General features: G+C 33.9%; 1 protein-coding gene across 1 annotated transcript in view; it reads right to left on the bottom strand.

Moving 5' to 3' along the window:
* The window catches only part of MTX2 (metaxin 2), a 64375-nt gene that overhangs the window by 11109 nt on the left and 30033 nt on the right, over window positions 1-23233 (bottom strand). The window contains exons 4-8 of the mRNA XM_045806164.2: window positions 6256-6328; window positions 2818-2894; window positions 1457-1549; window positions 912-950; window positions 394-519 (exon numbers count right to left, since the gene is read on the bottom strand). Of these exons, the coding sequence (XP_045662120.1) occupies window positions 394-519; window positions 912-950; window positions 1457-1549; window positions 2818-2894; window positions 6256-6328 (408 nt within the window). The remainder of the gene's footprint in view (window positions 1-393; window positions 520-911; window positions 951-1456; window positions 1550-2817; window positions 2895-6255; window positions 6329-23233) is intronic.

Genomic DNA, 23233 nt, shown 5'->3' with positions numbered 1-23233 from the left:
CATAAAAAAGACGTCCACAATGTATTGGTGAATGGAAAAAAATTAGATTACAGAGTGCCAGGTACAATATGATCCCATTTAAGGAAAATGTTATTCAGAGACATCTAGAAGAATGTTCTCCAAACAGTTAGCAGTGAAAAATTCTAGGTGGTAGGATTTCAAGCAATTTCTATTTCCTTTTTCAAATTTTCTGTATTATATAGTTTGTTTTACAATAAGCACGTGTGATTTTTATAAAAAACCACTTCATGTCAGAAAAAAATAAAAGCAAATGTTTTCTTAATATTTTTATTATGTTGAGATTTTTAAAGACTATCAATACAAAAAAAACGAATTCTTAACGCATTAAAGTTGAAGAGAACTTCAACTTCAATCTGAATTATCTGAATTCACCTGGTCCAGAGTCTTGTTACCCCATCCAATAGCTTTCATCTTACGTTTGACTTCCCACTGTTTCTGATAGGCCAAAATATGATTCAGAGGCCAAGGGTAGGGAGATCCATATCTGGCATGAGTGATCTAGAGCAGAAAGATTTTGTGACAAACATGATTCTTTCTAAAAACAAAGCCTGTTTTTACAAACAGAATTCTTAGGAAAATATATTTTCAGAACACAAGTACAGCAATCTAAAAAAAAAAAAAAATACATAGCTTGCAATCTAAAAAATTAAAATTTCAAGCCATTCCCTTTAAAAATATATAAACTTTTATGTACTTTGCAACCAGTTATATCAAACAATGACACATAGCTTCCCTAAAATGTATGTGCAAGCAAAATTAAAGTAAGTGAAAAACTATATCACTAATGGTATAAACCACAATGTTTCATTTATGAGCAGGGACTTACGATTCTGAGCAAAAGTGTTTTCTCATTAAATTTTAATTAAGATAAATGCTGCAGAACCACTCACCTCCCCTACTGTAGTTTCATCACACCACTGAAGATACAACTAGGAACAAAAGAACAGTCACTAAAACTTTAGAATACCAAAGAGAAAATGGATAAAGAAAATTATTTCTTGCCATGGTAATTTTTTATAAGCCAACTTTATAAAAGTCACATATATGAGAGTTTTCCCTCCTCTGACTAATGTTGTTATACAGCACTATTAAATTTAATTAATGGTAATACTTAATAAAAGTATTTCTTATTCACACAGTAGTACATCTCTAAATACCATTAAAGTATTTTACAGAAATTATTTAAGTAAACCTCCCAAGGCCAAAGTCAAATAATGAGTGGGTAAGAATCACTCCTTTTTACAAATAGAAAAACTAGATCTGAAAACGTTAGACAACTTGTTCAAACATAATAACCAAATAATTTTAGTAACCACCCCAGCCAGAATTGCTTGACTATATTCCTATTTCTCAATAACTGTAAAATAACCCATAAGAAAGATGATCTTTTATGAGAGGAAAGTTTCTTTTCAAGGCCTATTATCTTCTATTGTACCTCCGCAGTCAACAGCATATTGTTGACTAATTCCATGTAGGCTTTCATTTCTGCTTTTTGGACTTCATCCAGCCCATCACTAAGAGAATGGCCCTAAAGGGAATTTAAAAAAATTTAAAAGAGCATCATATTAAATGGACAAAAACTTTCAGTTATCTTACTACGAAGTGAATATAAATGTTTTTACTACATCAATGTTTTTACTATAAATGTCTAATAAATTTCTAAAATATCTCGTAAAATTATGTATGAAAAAATGGTTAATAATCTATCACTACAAAATATTAATTAATATGTATATGCCATTTTAAAATGTATCTTTCAATGGACAGAATTCCATTATCAATTATTTCACAAAAGAAGAAAACAGAATGGTCAGTAAACCTTGTTTTTTTTAAGAGACTAACCTTATTAGTAATAAAATAAATGCCAAAAGATTGACATGTGTTGCTTATAAAGTGGTCAAAGGTGGAAGAAAATGTTAGTAAATGTATAGGGAAATAGACACTAATTTTAAAATTCTAATATACTATAATAATGAGTAGATACATAAACTGGTGTAACCCTTTAGTTCAATCCAGCCATCTGTGGCGAGATTTTAAAAATGCATACCCTTTAATATTGCAGTATCACTCTTAGGAATTTATCCTGAGGAGATAATCTGACAAGTGTACTAAGGTGTCTGTAGAACAATATTTATCTTAACACTCAGTAAGAGCCAAAAACTGACAACTATTGGCATGTCCACCAATAAAGGCTTAAGTAAAAAAAATTATAATACATCCATATAATAAAATACTATATAACAACTTGAAAGGATGATATATTTCTATAGTCATTAACATGGAAGAATTCCCAAACATACTGATGATTTTAAAAGGCAGGCTGCAAAATAGCACAAAACAGTATGATCTATATTTTCTGTATATGCAAGGAGAAAAGTCTGGAAGGATGTTCCCCAAAATGTTAATGGGGGTTGTCTTTTATAACTATTAAAACCTAAACCGAATTCAAATGTATATATTAATACACTCAACTTCTAAATATATCCTATATCTCCCTTCTCAAAGGTTAACCTGACATTTTATAACAACATAAGTTTTCATTTATGACCAAAACTCTCGTAAGTGTAAGTTAGAAAATTATCTACCATTTTGTAAAGATCAAATTACATCTTTTGCCATTGATTTACATTGTGGGGAAAAAAACCTTACACTTCAGAAATATTTCTCCACTAGTTTATATTGGCATTTTATAAAACCAGGTTAAAATCAGTATTAATGTTAAGACACACTAAAGAATGATGAATGACTTATTTAAGACTAACTGTGATCAAATGTATTTAATATCTTTTTTATTACCTTGGCTTTAACGAATTGGACAATTGGACCAAGTTCTGATACTACTTGATTTCCTACATGAATAAAAGGTACTTTACCTGTGGAGGGGGGAAAAAATGTAATTAATACAAAAACAGAATGTGTTTTATTAATATACTCATTTCATAACCCTATAACTTTTGAAAATTATAATTCAATGTGTACATTAAATTCTATAAACTTTAAAACAAAGATTACTGACTGATTTTAAAAGAAAAAGGAGATTCATTTCTAGAGTTCTCACTTGTATATAATAACTGATCACAATATTCCCTTTTCAGAACACTAACAAATCGCTATATAATATAGCAGTAAATACTAATTATTGAAATTACATGAACCAAGGCAGAACACTGGTTCATAAACACTGACAGATTTGAAAGAAATGTAATGGAACTTTCTCTTAAGAGTACAATGAATCAATCTATATTTTAAACTACATTTAAGAATATGACCTCTTTTTTACATCTACTTTTAAATCTCAGATACCCATTAAATTCAATATTTTAAGCACATAATGGTACAATAAATGTCTTGGGCTCAAAAAAAATCAGGAATTAAGAGAATTAGCAATCTTTGAAGATACGCTAGTTTATGAATTATAATACAAAGTATGTTCCCAGACACACTTGGGGGGAAAAAAGTAAGTAGTATGCTTATAAAAACTGGCTTCTCTAAATAAATGTCACATTAAAAAAGTAGTATTTTATTTTTTATAAATACTAATAGTTGATGAAATTATCCCAGAGATGATAACAAAATAGTCTCCAAATAGCAATATTTCACCCCAAAAGCTAGAGGATGAAACTTGTTATCAGACCTAGTTCAAAAAGAGTTCACACTAACAACAGGGTTCTTCATGGTCCTTTTCAACAGATTCACTCCTCTCTGTCTCACCCAGCCCAAGGTTAATGGATGAGGTGCCTAACACCAACAAAAGCTTCATCTACATCCATAGGATAACACGCATTACAAAAGGCAGGCAGGCCTTCAGGGAAACAACAACTCAATAGATATATTTAGAAGACATTTCCATGTTACCAATATAAAAACACTGAATTCCACATTCCTTTCTTCCACTGCTTTATAAATCTTGCAAAAAACAAAAGAATTTATCTGGGTATTAGGTCATACTGTTTTTTATCTTGAGATAAAATCTTTGTAAATACTCTAATGCTAGAAATAGTACAGGTCCTCTGAGATAAAATGATCTGAGAATGAAAACTATGTGTGGATAAATGCCTAGACTGAAGGCTATTTTCAGGTTGTAACATTTTGAAAGGAAAGTATATTTCTCATTTTCAATATCCAGTTTGGCATTCTTGGAAGGAGTTCATATTTTCTTTTTTAAAAAATACTTTCAGTATTGTAGATTCTGAAGCAGGAAAGCAGTGTGGGTAGTCAACTTGAGTACTCATGTATCCTTAAATATAAAGAAAAATGTAAAAATCAAGGCAACAAATTAGAAGTAAATAATGTTTTTGTCACTCGCCTGACTTAAAGTGGAGCCAATGTGATATCCTTATTATTGCAGGTATCAAGCAAAAGCATGGTGAAACATTTATTCTCTGGCACCAATCAAAAATCATTTAAAAATAACAAACTGAGGGCCCTCTTTCTTATTTTAGACAGAATAATCATTTTTAGAACTTAAAGGAAGCAAGAAGAAAGCAAGCAAGTTTGTGTATTCAGAAAACATTAGAAATAAAAAGAGCCCCAAATACAATCTAATCCAACCACCACATATTACAGATGAAGTCACTAAAGCTCAAAAAAGAGAAGTGAAATCTCCCAAGGAAACTGTCAATATGTGACAAGGTCACAGAAGTAGAAACTTCCTAACTCTTAGCCAAGAGTGACTTGATTTCTGACTACTCCACAATATTCTCTGCTGTAAAAATATACAACAAGATCAAGCAAACAAATAAAACATTTCCCTGACACCCCAAATCATACGATAAAAGAGAATAATACTAGAGTTATGATGAAATTTAAATAAATGCCTTAATAGAAAGTGCCATTTTCATCTACCTACAAGAGACTCCTCCTACGAATGTACGTATGTATGTGTGTGTGTGTGTGTGTCCTATAGCCTCTATTATCTGTCTTTCATAGAGTCTATAAGAAGATATCTACCTGGGTGGTACTTACTATAGTCATTTGAGGAAACAGGTGGGGGTGAACTCTATAGCTTATCTTCATTTGCCAAAGATATCAACTTTAGTATTAGATTATTAACTTTTTTATATGTATAGCTACACTCTTTTTGTATGACTACATAAAGGAAAAAGATGGACAGAACCCAATATAACTCATCTCATCAAAATTCAGAAAGCTTATAAAACCCACATTCAAAATTAACAGAAAATGAGTCAATTAATGGCCTTCAACAACCTAAAATATGTCTATGTTTACAAGTCTAAAATTCTTTCATGGAGATGTTTTCAAATGTATATTCATAAATCTGTAAGTGTAGATGTATTAGTGTAGAATTTTCAGTGTGTATGAAGGTTGTCTTCACAGCTTTTGACAATTATTACCACCTTTAAGAACCTAAGATAAAAAGAAAAAAAATGTTTTACACAAATCATTTCTAAGTTATCTTCAGAGTGAGGAGATAAATGTCTCCCTTAAAAGCAATGTAACGCATTTATCCCAATCATTTATACTCAATGGATGTACCCATAAAGGAGTGATTCTGTGTTATTATTACACCAGCAGAACCATAATTATAATCCATACCAATTCTAGTTAACATTTATTTATCAGCTTTGTGGCGCTCTATTTCTATATTAAAAATTATCTGAACCGTATTTATTTAAAACTTTACCTTAATCTACTAATACATAACACACAGAAAAAGCAATACTGATTATAAAAAATAGAAGAAAGGCTAAAATCTTAGTAAGTATCTTATAATTTGTTGAAATAAAAATTTTTAAAAAAAGAAATAATTAGAAACCAAAAGCATTCAAAGATGAACTTAACATCTTTGACAAGTAAATTTAATTATTCCACAATCTCTCTTCTTCCCTCTGTATAATAGGAGAACATAGTTTAGAGAAATGTGTTTAATAATGAATGGATTCATTAATATCAAAATTTGTTTTCTGAAGTGGAAATGGTCCTATGTAAATAAGCCTGGGGATATCTGAGATTATGTATTTTCTTAATATTTACTACTTTAAAAATTTTCTGTAACTTTCCAGTAACCAACTATGAGCATAGAACTGAAATGGATAGCCATGTCCACCCAAAGACTATCAAGTTTACAACTGTTACTTTACAAAACCATGGGAAAATTCTTCAAAGGGTATACAAACAAACAAAAATAGGCCTTTTAAAATTGTAGGTACAAACTGGACTATCACTATAATTTTGTCAACATAGAATATTAACAGAGAATTTTTAAAAACTTACCAGATGGAGACATATATTCTGCATTTGCCCTACAAACCACTTTGATAGGCAGATTACACATTTGCAAAAAGGCCTGAAATTCAAGAGAAGTATAGTTAGCCTAGTGAAAGTACATATATATATATATTTGAACACAACCTTTTATTTATTTATTTTCTAAACTTACGTAATAGCTCATATAGTAACACTTCACTGGAAAAGAATGAAACAATTTAAAGTGAAAGATCTGTATTCCAAACAAAGATCTGATTTTCAGTACTAAAAAAAATCAATATAACTTAGACACCAGTAAACGTATGACACTTAAAGCATTTATACACTCTGCAGAAAACAAAAGTCAATTATCTACACTTATTTTACCACATTTTTTTGTGTAAGCCAATGTACTATACATTGGTTTAATTTTCTTTAATGATGACTAAAGTCCAAATTTTATGAGGTATTGCTTAATTCTACTACTCTTTAGAGGATCTTCACCTTTCTTGACTTCGAGAAAAACTCTCAAAATGTTATTCTTCTACTTCCAAGTTCTCTCCTATAATACTCAGTATTCTAACATGTAGCTTTTATGCTCAGTAATTCACTTTTTAAAGACATAAGTTGTTGATTTGCACTTTGTTATAGTAACAAAAATCTCAAAAGCAACTTAAATGTTTAACAGTAAGGAACAAGTAAATCATTTATGGTGAATCCAAATCATGGAATGTTATGCAATCCCTTTTAAAAACCCTGAAGGCCAATGGGCCTTACAGTCTGGGCCACTGCTAGAAGTTTCTTTAAAAGGAAGGGCTATGGCCTCTCCTCCTCTTTTTTTCCTTCCTGCTCACTAGACAATGAAAAGGATGACTATAGCCACAGCAGTCAAACTGAACCATGAGACAGAAGCTGAGAGCTGAGGATGGCAGACCAACAAGAGTAATGAAGCCTGGTTCCTCGAGAATCATGGAGTCACCGAACCTGGATCACCTGGACTTATAAGAAGAAATCAACTTCTATCTTTTTAAGTCTCTGCTATTTTGGGTTTTCTGTAACTCATCGCCAAACTGAATTCTAACTAACTCACCAACAATTACTGTTTCTAGCTTTAAACACCACCTCAACCAACCAAAAGTTGATTCTTCTGTGTCTAAGTGTACACTGTCCTCTAAACACTATAACCTGTGCGCCCAGATTATAACAATGATAGTGAACTACTTACTTGACTGACCCACAAGTATAGACTAGGATCAAAATCACGTGGAAGGCTTATTAAAACACAGAATCCTAGGAATGAAAGAATTAGAGACAAGAAGTATCAGCAGTTCTTTCAAGAAGAACGGATAAGAAAAAGAAGGAAGGGATTAGAAGGGTCTTCCTTCTATTACATATGTATCTGTACCCGATGATGAAGAAAGGTTGAACTTGTTAAAACATAAACAGAAAAGAAAAAAACACAGCGGAAGCACACTGAAATGACAAAAAACAGGTAGAATCACAGGCATACAAGATCCATGAGAAGGTAAAAAGGGACTAAGAGCATAGGTACAGGTATCTGGTCTTCTGTCAGGAAACAGGACACTTTTCCAAATAACGCAAGAGGTGGGTGCAGTCAGTAATAACTGCGAGCTGATAAGCAAGACGGACAAGAAAATGAGAGAATGTTCACATTCTATGAAATGGGAGAAGAAATCATCTTCTGAGAATGAAGGAATAAAAGGGGATTGAGGCCTTCAGAGAAGAACAAAAAGAATCTGAAAGAACTACTTAATATTATCTTCTCAAATGTCTGAATAATATTCTCTTGTTAGTTAACAATTATACGATTATAAAAATAGTAAATACTGTATATTTTGCTAAACTAAATATGCAGTGGTAACTGCATTAATCACTATTCCAAAAAGCTATATTTCACTAAAAAAAGATTAAGCAAAGTGAAAATGTTCTGCAATCACAGCCACGTTTCCAGTCCTGTGAATTTTTCATTTTTACTAAAATGTAACTGATTGCATCTTGACCAATGTAGCAACACTCAACTCACCACAGACCTCAACTGATGGCATAATTTTAGTTAGCCAAAGATTAATTTTACAACATTTACTACAATTACTCTTCACTCTTGATTTGAAAGAAATTTTATGTATTAACCTGCAGTTCACAAAGAAGTCTGATGTCACAAACACAATATTTTCATTCAAACATTAAAAATGCAAAACAGAGCACTACTGTGACTGTCTTTGAGAATATAAAAAAGTTAAATCCAAACCAGGCTTCGATTCAAACAGTATTTCTCCTTTCTTTTGCAGGATGGAAGAAAATTCCTGAGAGGTTCCAAAATAATAATTTCAACTTTCACTTTCCGTCTCTCATCAGCCCCCAAATAAAATAGCATGATACACCAACCTAAAACACATTTTATTTTCAATTCTGAAGTTGAAGTCTTCATATTTTTATTCTTATGTAAATCCAAAGAAAAAATGTAGTTCTAATTATAATAAATAAGTTTAGGATAACTCCGCTAACTCCTATTCTTCAGTGGGATATTTTATTCCAAACTAATTCACACGATGAACAATATAAAAGAATTTGCACCCAAAACTTTGCACATACTATCAGAATCTAGAACTGTGCTGTCCAATATGGTAGTCACCAGTCACCTGTGGTTATTTAACTTAAATTTAAATAAATTAAAATTCAGGGGCGCCTGGGTGGCACAGCGGTTAAAGCGTCTGCCTTTGGCTCAGGGAGTGATCCCGGCGTTCCAGGATCGAGCCCCACGTCAGGCTCCTCCTCTATGAGCCTGCTTCTTCCTCTCCCACTCCCCCTGCTTGTGTTCCCTCTCTCGCTGGCTGTCTCTATCTCTGTCAAATAAATAAATAAAATCTTTAAAAAAAAAATAAAAAATAAAAAATAAATAAAATAAAATTCAATACAATTTTTAATTCCGTTTCCCAGTCACACTAGCCATATTTCAAGTGCTCTATAGCCACATGTGGCTAACGGCTACCGTGTTTATTGGACAATACAAATAACAGTACATTTACATCATCACAGGTAGTTCTACTAGACAACATGGATCTATAGCAATGGTAATCAGTGCATAAAAGACATCTAACAAGAGAGGCTGACATCATCTGAAAGTCATCAGGCTAGATATTATAAAAGTAATCTGTACAGTATTAGAGTGTCCGCAAACTCTGCAAGTGATCAACTTTTGATGACAGTGACACACTAAGCACCACAATATTTTCAATTTTAAAAAGAACTAATATAGGGCTTACTCTGCTGAGCAACTCCAACTGATAAAATGGTCAGACAAATTTATTAACATGTGAAAACTAACAACTTAAGAATGAATAAATTAAAACGAGAGTCAATACATTCATTCTTTGAATGGTAAGAAATTTTTTAAACACACATACATACACATAAAACATAGTACCCACTACCTGAAATTTAGTAAGCTTAATGTAGTTTCAACATATTGAATAAACTAATGAAATTCATAACATCAAAAAAACTCAGTGAAGTGATATTGATACACTTTTTAATTTCCTTTAAAAAAAACAAAAGAGTAATACCAGATCATGGATAACTAGTTAAACATGAAGAACTGAAGTTACACACTTATCTCTGCAATCTTTCAAAAATTCTACTAAAATAAGGGCGCCTAGATGGCTCAGTCAGTTGAGCATCCGACCCTTAATTTCGGCCTAAGTCATGGTCTTGGGGTCATGAGATCGAGCCCCACATTGGGCTCTGCATTCCTCAGGGAGTCTCTTTAAGATTCTCTCTTACGCTGCCTCTGCCCCCCCACTCACACACACATTTCTCTTTCTCTCTCTCTCAAATACATAAATCTTATTAAAAAAAAACAAAAACAAAAACCTCCACTAAAGTAACAGTGAAGAAACAGAAAACTGATAAACCCAGAATGACACAAAGACGGGGAGAGGTGACCAAAGCAGACCAGAGATGTCTGCCCATTTCTGTCAGATGGAGAGCAGACTTAGCAGGGCAGAGGAAGCTGAAATCTAAGAGTATGCAGAGGGAAAAAAATCAATGCACCCAAATCACAGAAACTAGGAGATTCCACAACTGGAGGTACCAAGTACTACAGAAGGCGGAGGTGAGGTAAAGGACTAAAAATAGGAGGAGTGGCTGAAAGTCTGTATAAGCATCACACAACTAGCCCACCCCCAATCTGGCAGGAGACTGAGGTTCATTTTCTGAAGAAATGGAACCAGAGAGACTCCTGACTCAAGTCTCAAACATAGCAGAGGGCACTGGGGGGAGGAGGAGTCACACTGAAAAGAGAAAGGTTAAGGGAGAGTGCACACATTGACTGAAGAGACCCACAGCACCCCTCTCCCTCTCAGCTCCCAAACAATGACAACCAAATTAAGTCCCTCTAAGATAAGAGAGATAACTATAGAAAAGCCATACAAATGCTGATAGTCTGGATAGGGGTGGGGGAGGGTGAGACAGTAGCCAACAAAAATAGCAGCTCATCGTGCAATCAGCCTACAGCAAAGCCTACATGTCAAAAAGTCCTGCATCTCCCCATCAGTTTTTTAGTGCCTCACTCTTAAATATAAATGGTTATAGCACAGACCAACAGATATTTGAGGAAAGCCTCGAACATAAAATTTAGGCCAAAATAAGCCACAAAAAAGGAAGTGACAGGAAAGAAAAATTGCAGAAAAGAGACAACTTCAAAGAAAAATTATAATGGTTAATATTTATTGAGCACTGACTACCATGTGCCAGGTACTTGCATAAGAGCTTTGCCCAAGAGGTAGGTACAATAAATATGCCTATTTTAAAATGGGAACACACAAATATACAAAGAGTTTAAGGGATCTGATCACGGCATGTAAGAAGGAAGAAAGGAAAGGAAGGAGGAAAGAAGGGAGAGAAGAAAGGAGAGAAAGGAAGAAAGGAAAGAAAAGAAAGGGGAAAAAGAAAAATGAAAAGTGAAGCATACAAAGGACTGAGCAAATAGATGACATTCATGTCTCAATAGTAACTCTGAAAGCTTTATGGTAATACAAGGCCTTCAAAATACTAAGAAAAAAATCTTGCCAACTAAGATTCTACATGTGGCCAAGGTATTGGTCAAGTGTAAAGAAAGAATAAAAATAGGGGTGCCTGGGTGGCACAGCGGTTAAGCATTTGCCTTCGGCTCAGGGCGTGATCCCAGCGGTCCGGGATCGAGCCCCACATCAGGCTCCTCCGCTGTGAGCCTGCTTCTTCCTCTCCCACTCCCCCTGCTTGTGTTCCCTCTCTCCCTGGCTGTCTCTATCTCTGTCGAATAAATAAATAAAATCTTTAAAAAAAAAAAGAAAGAAAGAAAGAAAGAAAGAAAGAAAGAAAGAAAGAAAGAAAGAATAAAAATAGTATCATCTAAACAAGGTCTTTAAATTTTTATTTCCCTTCTCAGGAAGCTAAGGAAAAATGTGCTGCACAAAATAAAAATAATAAATATATATATATATATATTATATATAATAATATAGTATATATTATTATATATACTATATAAAAATATATATTATATATAATATAATATAAAAATAATAAACCAAGAAAAAAAAAGAATATGGGATCCAGAGAATAAGGGATCCAACATAAAAGAAAAGCAAAAAGAATTCGCTGGATGATGAATAGCAGTCATAAGAAAACAGCTCTGATGCCAGCAGAGAAAAGAACTATTCCAATTAGAGTAGAAGGAACATAAGTTTCAAAGGTAGTATTTCTGAGAAAAAAGAAAAAAAAGAATCTGATGTATTTGAGCATTGTGAGGGAAAGCATTATAGTTCAGTTAGAGTTTAGGAGAGAACACCACCCAAATGAATTAAATAAAGCAATTACTAACCTGAGGGGGGAAATCATACAGAAAGAATATGTTCATAGAACACTGAGCTACTCAACTGAGATCAATATTTACATTCTAATTATAATATAAATACTAAGTATTAGTATTAACTTAACAAAAAAAGTGAGAACACGATGGGGAAGATGAGGAAGGAGAAAAAAGTGAGTTGTAAGCGGGGAATTTCATAGTGTAATTCAATAGATACTTTAAAATTTTTAAATGAAATAGTAACACAAGTATCTTAAAAATACAGAGGTAAATACCTGGAAAAATAATATAGCTAAAAGAATTGAAAGTTGGTTGTCTGTGGGTATCCAGATTTGAGGATGGGGTAAGGGTGGGACAGCAGACTCTGTGTGTGTGTGTGTGTGTGTGTGTGTGTGTGAGACAAGCCTTTCATACACATTACAAGTGGGAGTGTAAATTAATCCAACCACCTTGAAACTGTTTGGTAATTACTACTAAGCATATGCCTACCCTATCAGCCAACAATTCCATTCCCAGAAATACACCCCCCCCCCGCAAAAAAAGGGCATGTAGTCATTAACTTACATGTACAGCAATGCTCATAGCAGTCTGATCCATAATCATCAAATACTGGGAACAATTCAAATGTCTATTAATAAGGTAGCAAATTTGATTCTAAAATTCCTAACTCCGAGCTAAAAAGGATATACAATGTCACCAACCATTATTATGAGGAAGGAAAAAAGTAAATACAAAAGGATTATATATTTTTCTGTTCTCTGAATTCTTTAGAAAGAGCATTCACTGAGAACTTTTTTTTTTTTTAAAGATTTTATTTATTTATTTGACAGAGATAGAGACAGCCAGCGAGAGAGGGAACACAAGCAGGGGGAGTGGGAGAGGAAGAAGCAGACTCATAGCGGAGGAGCCTGATGTGGGGCTCGATCCCACAACGCCGGGATCACGCCCTGAGCCGAAGGCAGACGCTCAACCACTGTGCCACCCAGGCGCCCCTCACTGAGAACTTTTAAATCAGAGAAATTCTAGAAACAATCCCAGAAGATGACACCTACAAAATTCCATGAAGATTCTAAATTCTATTTCTTCGGTAATTACTTCTGAATCATATCTTCTGGGAACCATGGCTCAGATTTTTTTGTAAAGAATGATTTTGAAAAATACAATATATTTTATTTGCACATAAGTGAAAGCAAAAGCAAAAGTATAAAGAACAAGAACTATGTTACCAGCCAATTCGATCCTTACAAAAATACCTTAAATCCTAAATTCAAAAGTTGTTATTGTGAATAATAATGCCACTGCTTTGATTAGATTATAAAACTAGCAGTTTAAATGTTGGGAAAACCCTTTCAAATGTTGTAGATAACAGAATATCAGGAATACAGACAGGGATCCTATACATCTTTCAGTAACATGAGGGCAAGCTTCTGATGCTTCTTGCTTCTCCTTTCAGATACCTGTCCTCTAAAACTAGCATTTACTACTGTAATTCCCAGTTATGTGCCAGATAATGATTATCAGCTCAATGAATGAATGAACAAACATGAAAATCTGAAAATACATCAAATCACAAAACGAAGACTAAAGAAGTCTAAAACTCAGTAAATCTTCTAGTTCTAATCCTATGTGAATTTCTTTAATGAAGCAACAGAAACTTCTGATAATAAAAACATTTTTTAAAAGACTGCTTAGTCAAAATTCAAAACCCAAAATTTATACTCAACCAGTGGCTGGAGTATAAATCAATGCAATCTTTTTCAAGGTTAGTTTGGCAACAGCTACAAAAATCCTAAATGTACATATCCTTTGACCCCACAATTGTACTGCTTGAAGTATATGAACATATCTGCATAAAATTTTATAAGATATATGTAATGATATTCATGCCTAAGCCCTACTTGTAGTATACTTGTAATATTATAATAACAGTAGCCTAATGTTCATCAATAAGAGACTGATTCTATAAACTGCAGTGAATCCATCAATGAAATATTTGCAGTCTTCAAAAGAGAATGGGGTCACTCAGTCCTCAACTGAACTTCTCATACTAAACTCCAAAAGACATTTCTCATCTGGAATCTTCTGTAAGGGCTACTGAATGACATGAGACAACACAGGCCAAATGCAGAACTGCTCTTTGTGTTATTTTTCTTCTAAAGCCCTGGAGCAAAAGATTAAAAACATTAAAACACAACTCAATAAGGCCTGAAAAAGGCTAATTTATTTGGTCCAATGCATAGCTTCTTGTGAACTAACTCGATAGGCAAACACAACTCTGATTATCTAGAAGAATGAATGGAAAGCATTTATGCATTCATCCACATACTTGATACAGATTTACTAAGCAGGTACTATGTATCACGACTGTTCTAGACACTGAGCATAGAGCAGTGAACATAAAATCTAGGCCTTCATGGAGTTTACATTCCAGTGGAGACAGACGATAAGCAAATAAGCTAGAAATTATGTATGGTGATCCCTGCTACTTAGAAATACAAAGCAGTCTGAAGGTCCTGCTCTTATATGTAGAGTGGTCAGATAAGGGCCCACCAGTAAGGTAACATTTTGAGCATAAACCTGAAGAAAGTTAGGGAGTAAGCCATGTATAATCTAAGAGAAGAGCAGTCCAGGTTCAAAGGAGCTGATGCAGTCTTATGCTTCAACTGGTGTGTCTGAGGAACAAGACCAGTCTGACAGTACAGATTAAGGAAGTGAGTGGTTAAGAGATGACATCAAAGATGACCAGGAAATCATGCAGGACTTACAGATAATTTTAAGGATTCTGACCTTTACTTTGAGTGAGATGAACAATCATACGAAGGTGTTGAGCTGAAGACTGCTAGAATCTGACTAACATTTTAAAGGATTACAAGCAGCTATACAGAGATTAAACTGTAGAGAGTAGAAGAACAGAAGCAGAAGCACTAGTTAAAAGGATTCTGCAACAATCCAGGCAAGAAATGATGGTGGCCTGAATCAAGACAAGAGTGCTGAAGGGAAAAAGAAGTCAGATTCTGGCTGTATTTTTAAGCTAGGGCCAAAAGGTTTTGCTGACAACTGGATGTGAATATTGGAAAAAGAGGACTTCAAAGAAGGCTCAAAGTTTCTGACATAAACAACTAGAATGGTGGAACCGCCATTTACCAAAATAGGAAAAACTGTGGGATGAGCAGGTTTGGGTGGGAAGAGGGAGACTTGGGAGTCTTTAAGATGGACTTTAATATCACTTGGCAGACAACTCAGCTCTCTTTTCAAAGACCTGGTCCCTAAGGCACAGTTATATGCTTTGAAACCATATAAGCAATTCTACTCAAATGTTGAGAAGCCCAACCTTAAAGGCCATCCCCATTTCTTTTGTGGAAAAGGTGACAAAAGTACCTACAAATCAGTATAATTTTTGTCAATATTTTCCTGCAAGTATGGTAATACTGAGGTGTTAAGAAAAGGGTAGAACTGTAATTATTATGCAGAATAAAAACACAACCAAGAAGAGTTGTTATCTTTGATCTCTACTGTCCCCTGCATCTATGGCCCACCAAGTTTAAAAACTGAAAAGTCAATTTCCAAAACATAAAAAGAACTGACATAAGTTAACACCCAAAAAAACTCCAAATAATCTGGTTAAAAAGTGAGCAGAAGGGGATGTCGGGGTGGCTCACTCGGTTAAGTGTCTGACTCAATTTTGGTTCAGGTCATGATCTCAGGGTCGTCAGACTGAGCCCCACCTTGGGCTCTGCACCCCGCAGGGAGTCTGCTTGGGATTCTCTCCATCTCCCTCTCCCCTGCTTGTGTAGACACCTGCGCAGGCACGCGTGCACACTCTCTCTTTCTCTCTCTCTAAAATAAATAAATAAATAAATCTTAAAAAAAAAAAAAAAAGTGAGCAAAGGACCTGAACAGATATTTTTCCAAAGATGACATAAAAATGGTCAACAGACACATGAAAAGAGGCTCAACATCACTAATCATCAGGGAAATGTAAATCAAAACCACAATGAGATTTATCACCTTAACACTTGTCAGAATGACTCGTATCAGAAAGACAAGAAATAAAAAGTCTTGGTGAGGATGTGGAGAAAAGGGAACCCTCACGTACTGTTGGTAAGAATGAAAACTGGTGCAACCACTATGCACAACAGCATGGAGGTTCCTCAAAAAATTAAAAACAGAAATACCATATGATCCGGTATATTCCATTCCTGGACATTTATCTGAAGAAAACAAAAACACTAATTCAAAAAGATATCTGTACACCTATGTTCACCTATTTCAAAAGAAAGCTGACTTCGCTTATTACCCTTTAGCACCTCCTTAAGAGAAAAAGGTAATTAATTTCCTTTATTATCAAAACAGTAAAACTGTGCGTAAGATTTTTAAAAATCCCTAAATAGATATTAAAAGGATAAATAAGAGAACATAACCAAAAGTACTTTTTAAAAGAATAATAAGGTAAAGAGTAAATAATATGATTCCTATGATCGCAGTATATACCTTATATAAAATCTTTTAAACAAGGCAAAAACAAGTGAATAAAAACGTTTTGGTATTAACATAAACTTATACTTTATGAATAATTTTTCAAAGTCACACATACTGATGAAACTGATATATGAACTGATAAAAGGCCTCCAGACTGTAAGCTCTCTTAGCACACACTGACCACGTCTATCTTGTTTACTACTTTATCCTCAGCATACTATAGGCTCTCATGTAACATTTGCTCAATGACTAAGCCATAGATATTCACAATAATAAATGAAAACATACCTAAATTTGTAGAAAACTAGTAAGCTACGACAAAGATTCATATTTTGTTATTTTATGGAACCAAAGCCCACTGCATGAAAAAGTTAGATGTAACTGCTGTTAAATTCAGAGTTATTTTTAAAAATCAATAAAATGACAAATACATCGATAAGGAGATAATGTTTTAGAAAAATGGTAACAGGAATTTAACTTAAAAAATTATCAGAAACCACAATTCAATGAGCATAAATAGCTTTAAATAGAGCAAATTTGCTATCAAAACATGAAATGCTATTGAGAGCACATATGAGACAGATCACATCAGAGAACAGATCTCCCTTAACACAACTCTCACCTGATAACTATTTTTGGAATATCTGACTCAACTTTAGATACATCAACACCTGACAGCTGTAGAAAAAAAATCAAGTTCAGAAAGAAAGCCACAAAAAAAGATAAGCAGAATAGGACAAGATACAAGCTCTCCCTGTTAGAATTAAATATAAATAAAAGTAAGTTGTAAGGTCAATATTAAGTATAAGGAGCTATAAAACAGTCAAAGGCACAGAGAATAATTCCTATAACCCAAGAAGCTAAAGCAACACCAGTCAAATACTTGGCACTCAGTAATGAACAGTTTGGGAGTAAAAAAAGGAAACTACTTTTTTCAGCTCCTATAATGAGTGTTTTATTATTTACAGATAAATATTCCCAACTGAGAAAAATAACAACAAAAAAAGCTCCAACAAATTTTAAATTCTTAGGATAAGCTAAATGGCTTAGGATAAGCAGATGGCAAGGATATAAAATGTATTCATTTTGATAAACTAATAGTAACTGAATACTGGATCATTTACCAATAAACAGCACCAACTATCTTCTTTCCTCTTCTTCATGCCAAAAACAAAATGAACATTTACTTGTCTTACAAGTTAAATACATAAGAATGCTCTTTGCATTTAAGCAATAAAATCAACATTGCTTGCCAATAAAAATATAAAAATACAAAATTTTAAAGAATTCTTGAATGTTTAAAAGATTAAGTACCTTACACAGCTTAATACTGTGGAATTTAAGTGACTACAAACATAGCTTCTAAATGTATGGAGATCCCATTAACAAAGTTATCCAAATTCTAGGTAGGGAACAAGCTATTTTCAGTCTAACCATGTAAAGCTATCCTTAGAGAGCAGACCTTGGGTTTTCCTCTTTAGGACAAAGCTTCGATTCATTTCATAATTAAATTTGAAATATTTCACATAAGAATTCACTAAGGACTGTTCTAAAGCAAGCAATACTATTCTCAGGGCACAAAATGAAAATGGTTCTGAATTTTAATTCATATCTTATTTTACCAGGACACAAAAGAAAATCTGTGACGACAACCAAAGAATTATTTTCCACCTTACTGAAGAAGCATGTTTTAAAATTAAAAACCATGAACAAATCTACCTACAAAATGATTCATTTTTTATATCAAACAGCTGCAGACCCTGTAATTGAAATAATGTATCTAAGGTTACAAATGAAAAGTGTTAGGTATCATTCTTGAAGTGACAGATTAAGTTCTAAGTTCCTAATCCAGTTAAAGTAATAGCCATATTTGTAGTTTAACATAAATTAAGACCTTAATTATATTTGTGACTATTTTAAACAAAATAACAAATTCCTTTGTACCTGAGAATGTAATTTATAGCAAAGCCAGGTTCATTTTCCAAACCAATCTATTTCACACTGCAGAAGTACTCTGGTATAATGGTGTAATGTAATTCTTGTTGTGGAATGTTGAAAGAGTAGATACACTAAGAGCACAGAAGAGGTTTGAAGATAAATGAAGATGCTATTCATTCAAGGGTAATTTCATCTTAGAACTATATGAAAGATGTTTCGTTCACACAGGCTAGTGTATGGCCTCAAATTTAAGTGTATTTTCAGCTCAAATATAATGCTGCTAGATCGATTATGCTGATACTATATATCTAATAATGAAGAATTCTAGCCCTTTGCTGTTTAAAAAATAGACTGTCATTTTTTCATCTTACTGCTATGTCTTCATTGTTCTGTTTAACAGCAACAAATTTTAAAATCCTGCTCGCTATTTACTTTTTAAACAGAAAAGTCTATGGTTGATATTCTAACTTGCAATCTCTCTTGACTGCAGGAAAGTACATTTTTTCTAAGTTAAATAGGTACTTATGTTAGCAAACCATCATCTTACAAAACTATTTTATTTCACTATTTACTAAAAATGACAACTTTTTTTTTTATAATGATTTTTTATTATATTATGTTAGTCACCATACGGTACATCCCCGGTTTTCGATGTAAGGCTCGATGATTCATTAGTTGTGTATAACACCCAGTGCACCATGCAATATGTGCCCTCCTTACTACCCATCACCGGCCTATCCCATTCCCCCACCCCCCTCCCCTCTGTAGCCCTCAGTTTGTTTCTCATAGTCCATAGTCTCTCATGTTTCATTCCCCCTTCTGATTACCCCCCCATTTCTTTATCCCTTTCTTCCCCTACTGATCATTCTAGTTCTTATGTTCCATAGATGAGAGAAATCATATGATAGTTGTCTTTCTCTGCTTGACTTATTTCACTTAGCATTATCTCCTCCAGTGCCGTCCATGTTGTAGCAAATGTTGAGAACTCGTTCTTTCTGATTGCTGAGTAATATTCCATTGTATATATGGACAACTTCTTAATCCAGTCATCTGTTGCAGGGCATCTCGGCTCCTTCCACGATTTAGCTATTGTGGACATTGCTGCTATGAACATTGGTGTGCATATGGCCCTTCTCTTCACTACGTCTGTATCTTTGGGGTAAACACCCAGTAGTGCAATGGCTGGATCACAGGGTAGCTCAATTTTTAACTTTTTAAGGGACCTCCACACTGTTTTCCAGAGTGGCTGTACCAACTTGCATTCCCACCAACAATGTAGGAGGGATCCCCTTTCTCCACATCCTCTCCAACAATTGTTATTTCTTGCCTTGTCCATTTTTGCCATAAAAATGACAACGTTAATAGCCACCTTATTCTATTCTGAATATGCTTCATTTCACAAATCCTTTAAGACTAATTTAAATGCTCTGTATATACCATACATACCATTTATGTTGAGGAATTCATATTAATACTGAAAATGTTTTTAATCTGTTTGTAATTTAAATTCAGTTTTAATTATCTCAATATAAATTATCTTTTCTGAAGATCATATTTTATATATTTAAATCCTTCCAAGTTTTATAAGCACAAATCACCAAAATACTTTTTTTTTTTAAGATTTTATTTATTTATTCGACAGAGATAGAGACAGCCAGTGAGAGAGGGAACACAAGCAGGGGGAGTGGGAGAGGAAGAAGCAGGCTCACAGCAGAAGAGCCTGATGTGGGGCTCGATCCCATAACGCAGGGATCACGCCCTGAGCCGAAGGCAAATGCTTAACCGCTGTGCCACCCAGGCGCCCCCATCACCAAAATACTTTAATACTGCTGGTATATAAAAGGTGATACAAGACATTCAATCTGAAGAATGAAACTGAAGTTTAAACTCAGTGATATCAAGAAAAAAATCCTACAGCCTCCATTTTTCTCATTTTACTAAAATATTGAAAAGGATTTTACAAGTCCCCTTATGTAATAAATGTGCCCTAAATTCTCTCTACCTCTAAGCTTTTCTTTCCTTCTTTTAATCCTGAAAGTAAATACAAAAGCTTCATTTTATAGAGGATGATCAAAATGGAGGGATGAACAAACTTCAAAAAACTTTTACGCTCTATGAAACTTTAAGTTACATCATTTTAAAAATGTTTTTCATAAAACAGTATTCTCTTAATTCTCTATTAGAACATATACACTGGTGGCATCCTACCTGTATTTTTATCAGGTTTGAACAGACACTTAGAAAAACTGCATACAACCATGAACAACTTGTTTAAAGAAAAAAATGTATCTAACCACACTGAAAATTCAAATCACTTCCTCTACAATTGTCAAGGTAAGCTGTCCGCAGCAGCCATCTGAATGACCTGACATCTTACAGGGGATGTATTTTCATAATCACTGTTATTTCTCCAATGGCACAATTGACTCGCAGTCCAAAGGAGAGAGATACTCCTCTCTCCTGCTCTTCCCAATCACTACAGGAGGATATTATCATTTAACTCCTAATTAATATGTCTACCTAAAAGGCATCATTTGCTAAAAGGAAAAAGCAAGGGTCAGCTAACAATTTATCAGCAGATCTGAATGTAAGTATTCATGGCCCAGAATTAATAGGCCCATAAAAATGCTGACTTTTTTAAATGATACAACATATTCCACAGAAAAAAAAATAGTTTTTTTGTTGTCTGCCCTTTCATTTTTAGAGACAGAGTATTCATTCACAAAAAAGTAGGGGGAAATGAGAATATTAAGTAAAATAGTGATATTTCCCTTAATCTGAGCTTAAATGTTACTCTTACTGGAAGTGAATATAAAAACTGAGTAAGTAAAAAGTAACATTCTCTTTTATGCAGCATTCTATTAATGATCATCAGTTTGAGACTATCTCCTAAAATAAATTCAAGCTTTTACAAAAGATTAAGCCATACAAAAAGGGAAAATAGGTTTCTTTTTAATTGGCTTCCTATAAAAAACAACATCCTTTCTAAAACTTACAAAGTAACAATTTTATTATATACATTCATAAAATATGTATACAGGCACTAATTCAACATTCAACATCATCTTGTATTTCTATTGCTTTCATTTTTTTCAAAAGAATTTCTCATTTATTATTTAACTTGAGCTTCACAATAACTGATAATATAGGTAAGACTGCCTTTATCACATTTCAGAGATCCAAAAGCTGAGACACGTTTATCTTTCACATCTTAAAGTAATCTATAAATTGTAAGATATAATTTGCTAGGAAATGTCAGAAATGATTTTGAATTAAATGTCCACTTGTTTTTAAACAAAAATTCAAAGATCTGTGTCTCTGGACTGAACTGATACGCAACAAAGTGTTACAAGCATGAATTCTTGACTCTAGACTCCCTGGGTTTGCATTCCATCTCGGCCAAGCTACCACCCGTGTAAGTCTGAGCCACTTGCTTAACCTCTCCACTTTAACTTACTAATTTGTAAAATGGGAATACTACTACCCACCTCCTAGAGTTGCTGTGTGTGAAAATTATCTATGACATGTAAGGTACATTTAACAAGACCTGGCACATGGAGTAAGTGCTGTGTACATTTTAGCTTCAGTTACTATTGTTGTTCTTACTAACATTACCTGCAGAATGCGGATTATAACACCACCTACCCCTTAAGTTGTCTTAAGGATTAAATGAGTTAATAAGAATTAGGGGCTCAGCACAGTGATGAGCACATGGTAGGTACTCAACCATTATTGTTGTTACTGTCTATTTACCTCCACATTCTGTGGGCTCTATGACCTTGGGCAAAGCTCTCTTTAGTTCCAGTTTCCACATCTCTAAAATGAGGTTCATAATAGTCCCTTCCACCATGGTTATGATAAGGATTGTATGAGATACTTCACATAAACGTTCTCAATAGAATGCCTTAAACAATAAAAGTAGTCAATAAAAACTCACTTTTAAAACAAATCTTATTCAGCATTTTTTTAAAAAATACTTTGAACTAAAATATTCAACATTAACTTTTAGGTATGGCATGAATGAATTCAAAAATTAACAATGTTCACACAAATCTAAATATGTCCCCCCCAAAAAAAATTTTTTTAAGATTTTATTTATTTGAGAGAGAGAGCACGCAAGCTAGGGGAGGAGCAGAGGTGGAGGGAGAGAGACAAGCCGACTCCCACACTGAGTGCAGAGCCCGACACAAGGCTCCATCCCAGGACCCCAAGATCATGACGTGAGCCGAAATCAAGAGTCGGACACTTAACTGACTGAGCCACCCAGGCACCCCTCCAAAAAAATTCTTAAACCTAACATTTATTTTAATTACTTCAGTGTGTTTAGGCATTATAAAGCCTGCAAGCTTCCATTCCTCCTGCTACACTGATTATCCACACTTCTGTCAATGAATAGGAGAGAAGAAAATAATAATCAACACTCCTTGCATATTTACATTGGGCCAAGTACTTTTCTAAGTACTTTATATATATTAACACATCCAATCCTCATGACATCTAATAAAATAGCTTCTATTATATCTCCGTTTTACGGATGAGGAACAAAGAGTAATGCCTAAGGTACACGGTATTTGGAAGAGACCAACTCCCATTTCACTTGTGGAAGGTGCGAGAAAAGACAGCATATACCAAATCAGTAAAGTCATAAACTTCTTCAAGAAAATAAGACATTTTACTCGGAAAAACTGAAGGGGAGTTCATATATATTTGCTCATATTG

This window comes from Ursus americanus, chromosome 1, assembly GCF_024610735.1.
Source record: "Ursus americanus isolate L20-20 chromosome 1, mUrsAme1.1.p, whole genome shotgun sequence".
NCBI lineage: Eukaryota > Metazoa > Chordata > Mammalia > Carnivora > Ursidae > Ursus > Ursus americanus.
The sequence above is the reverse complement of the archived record's forward strand: the minus strand, read 5'-3'. Positions and strand labels throughout refer to the sequence as shown.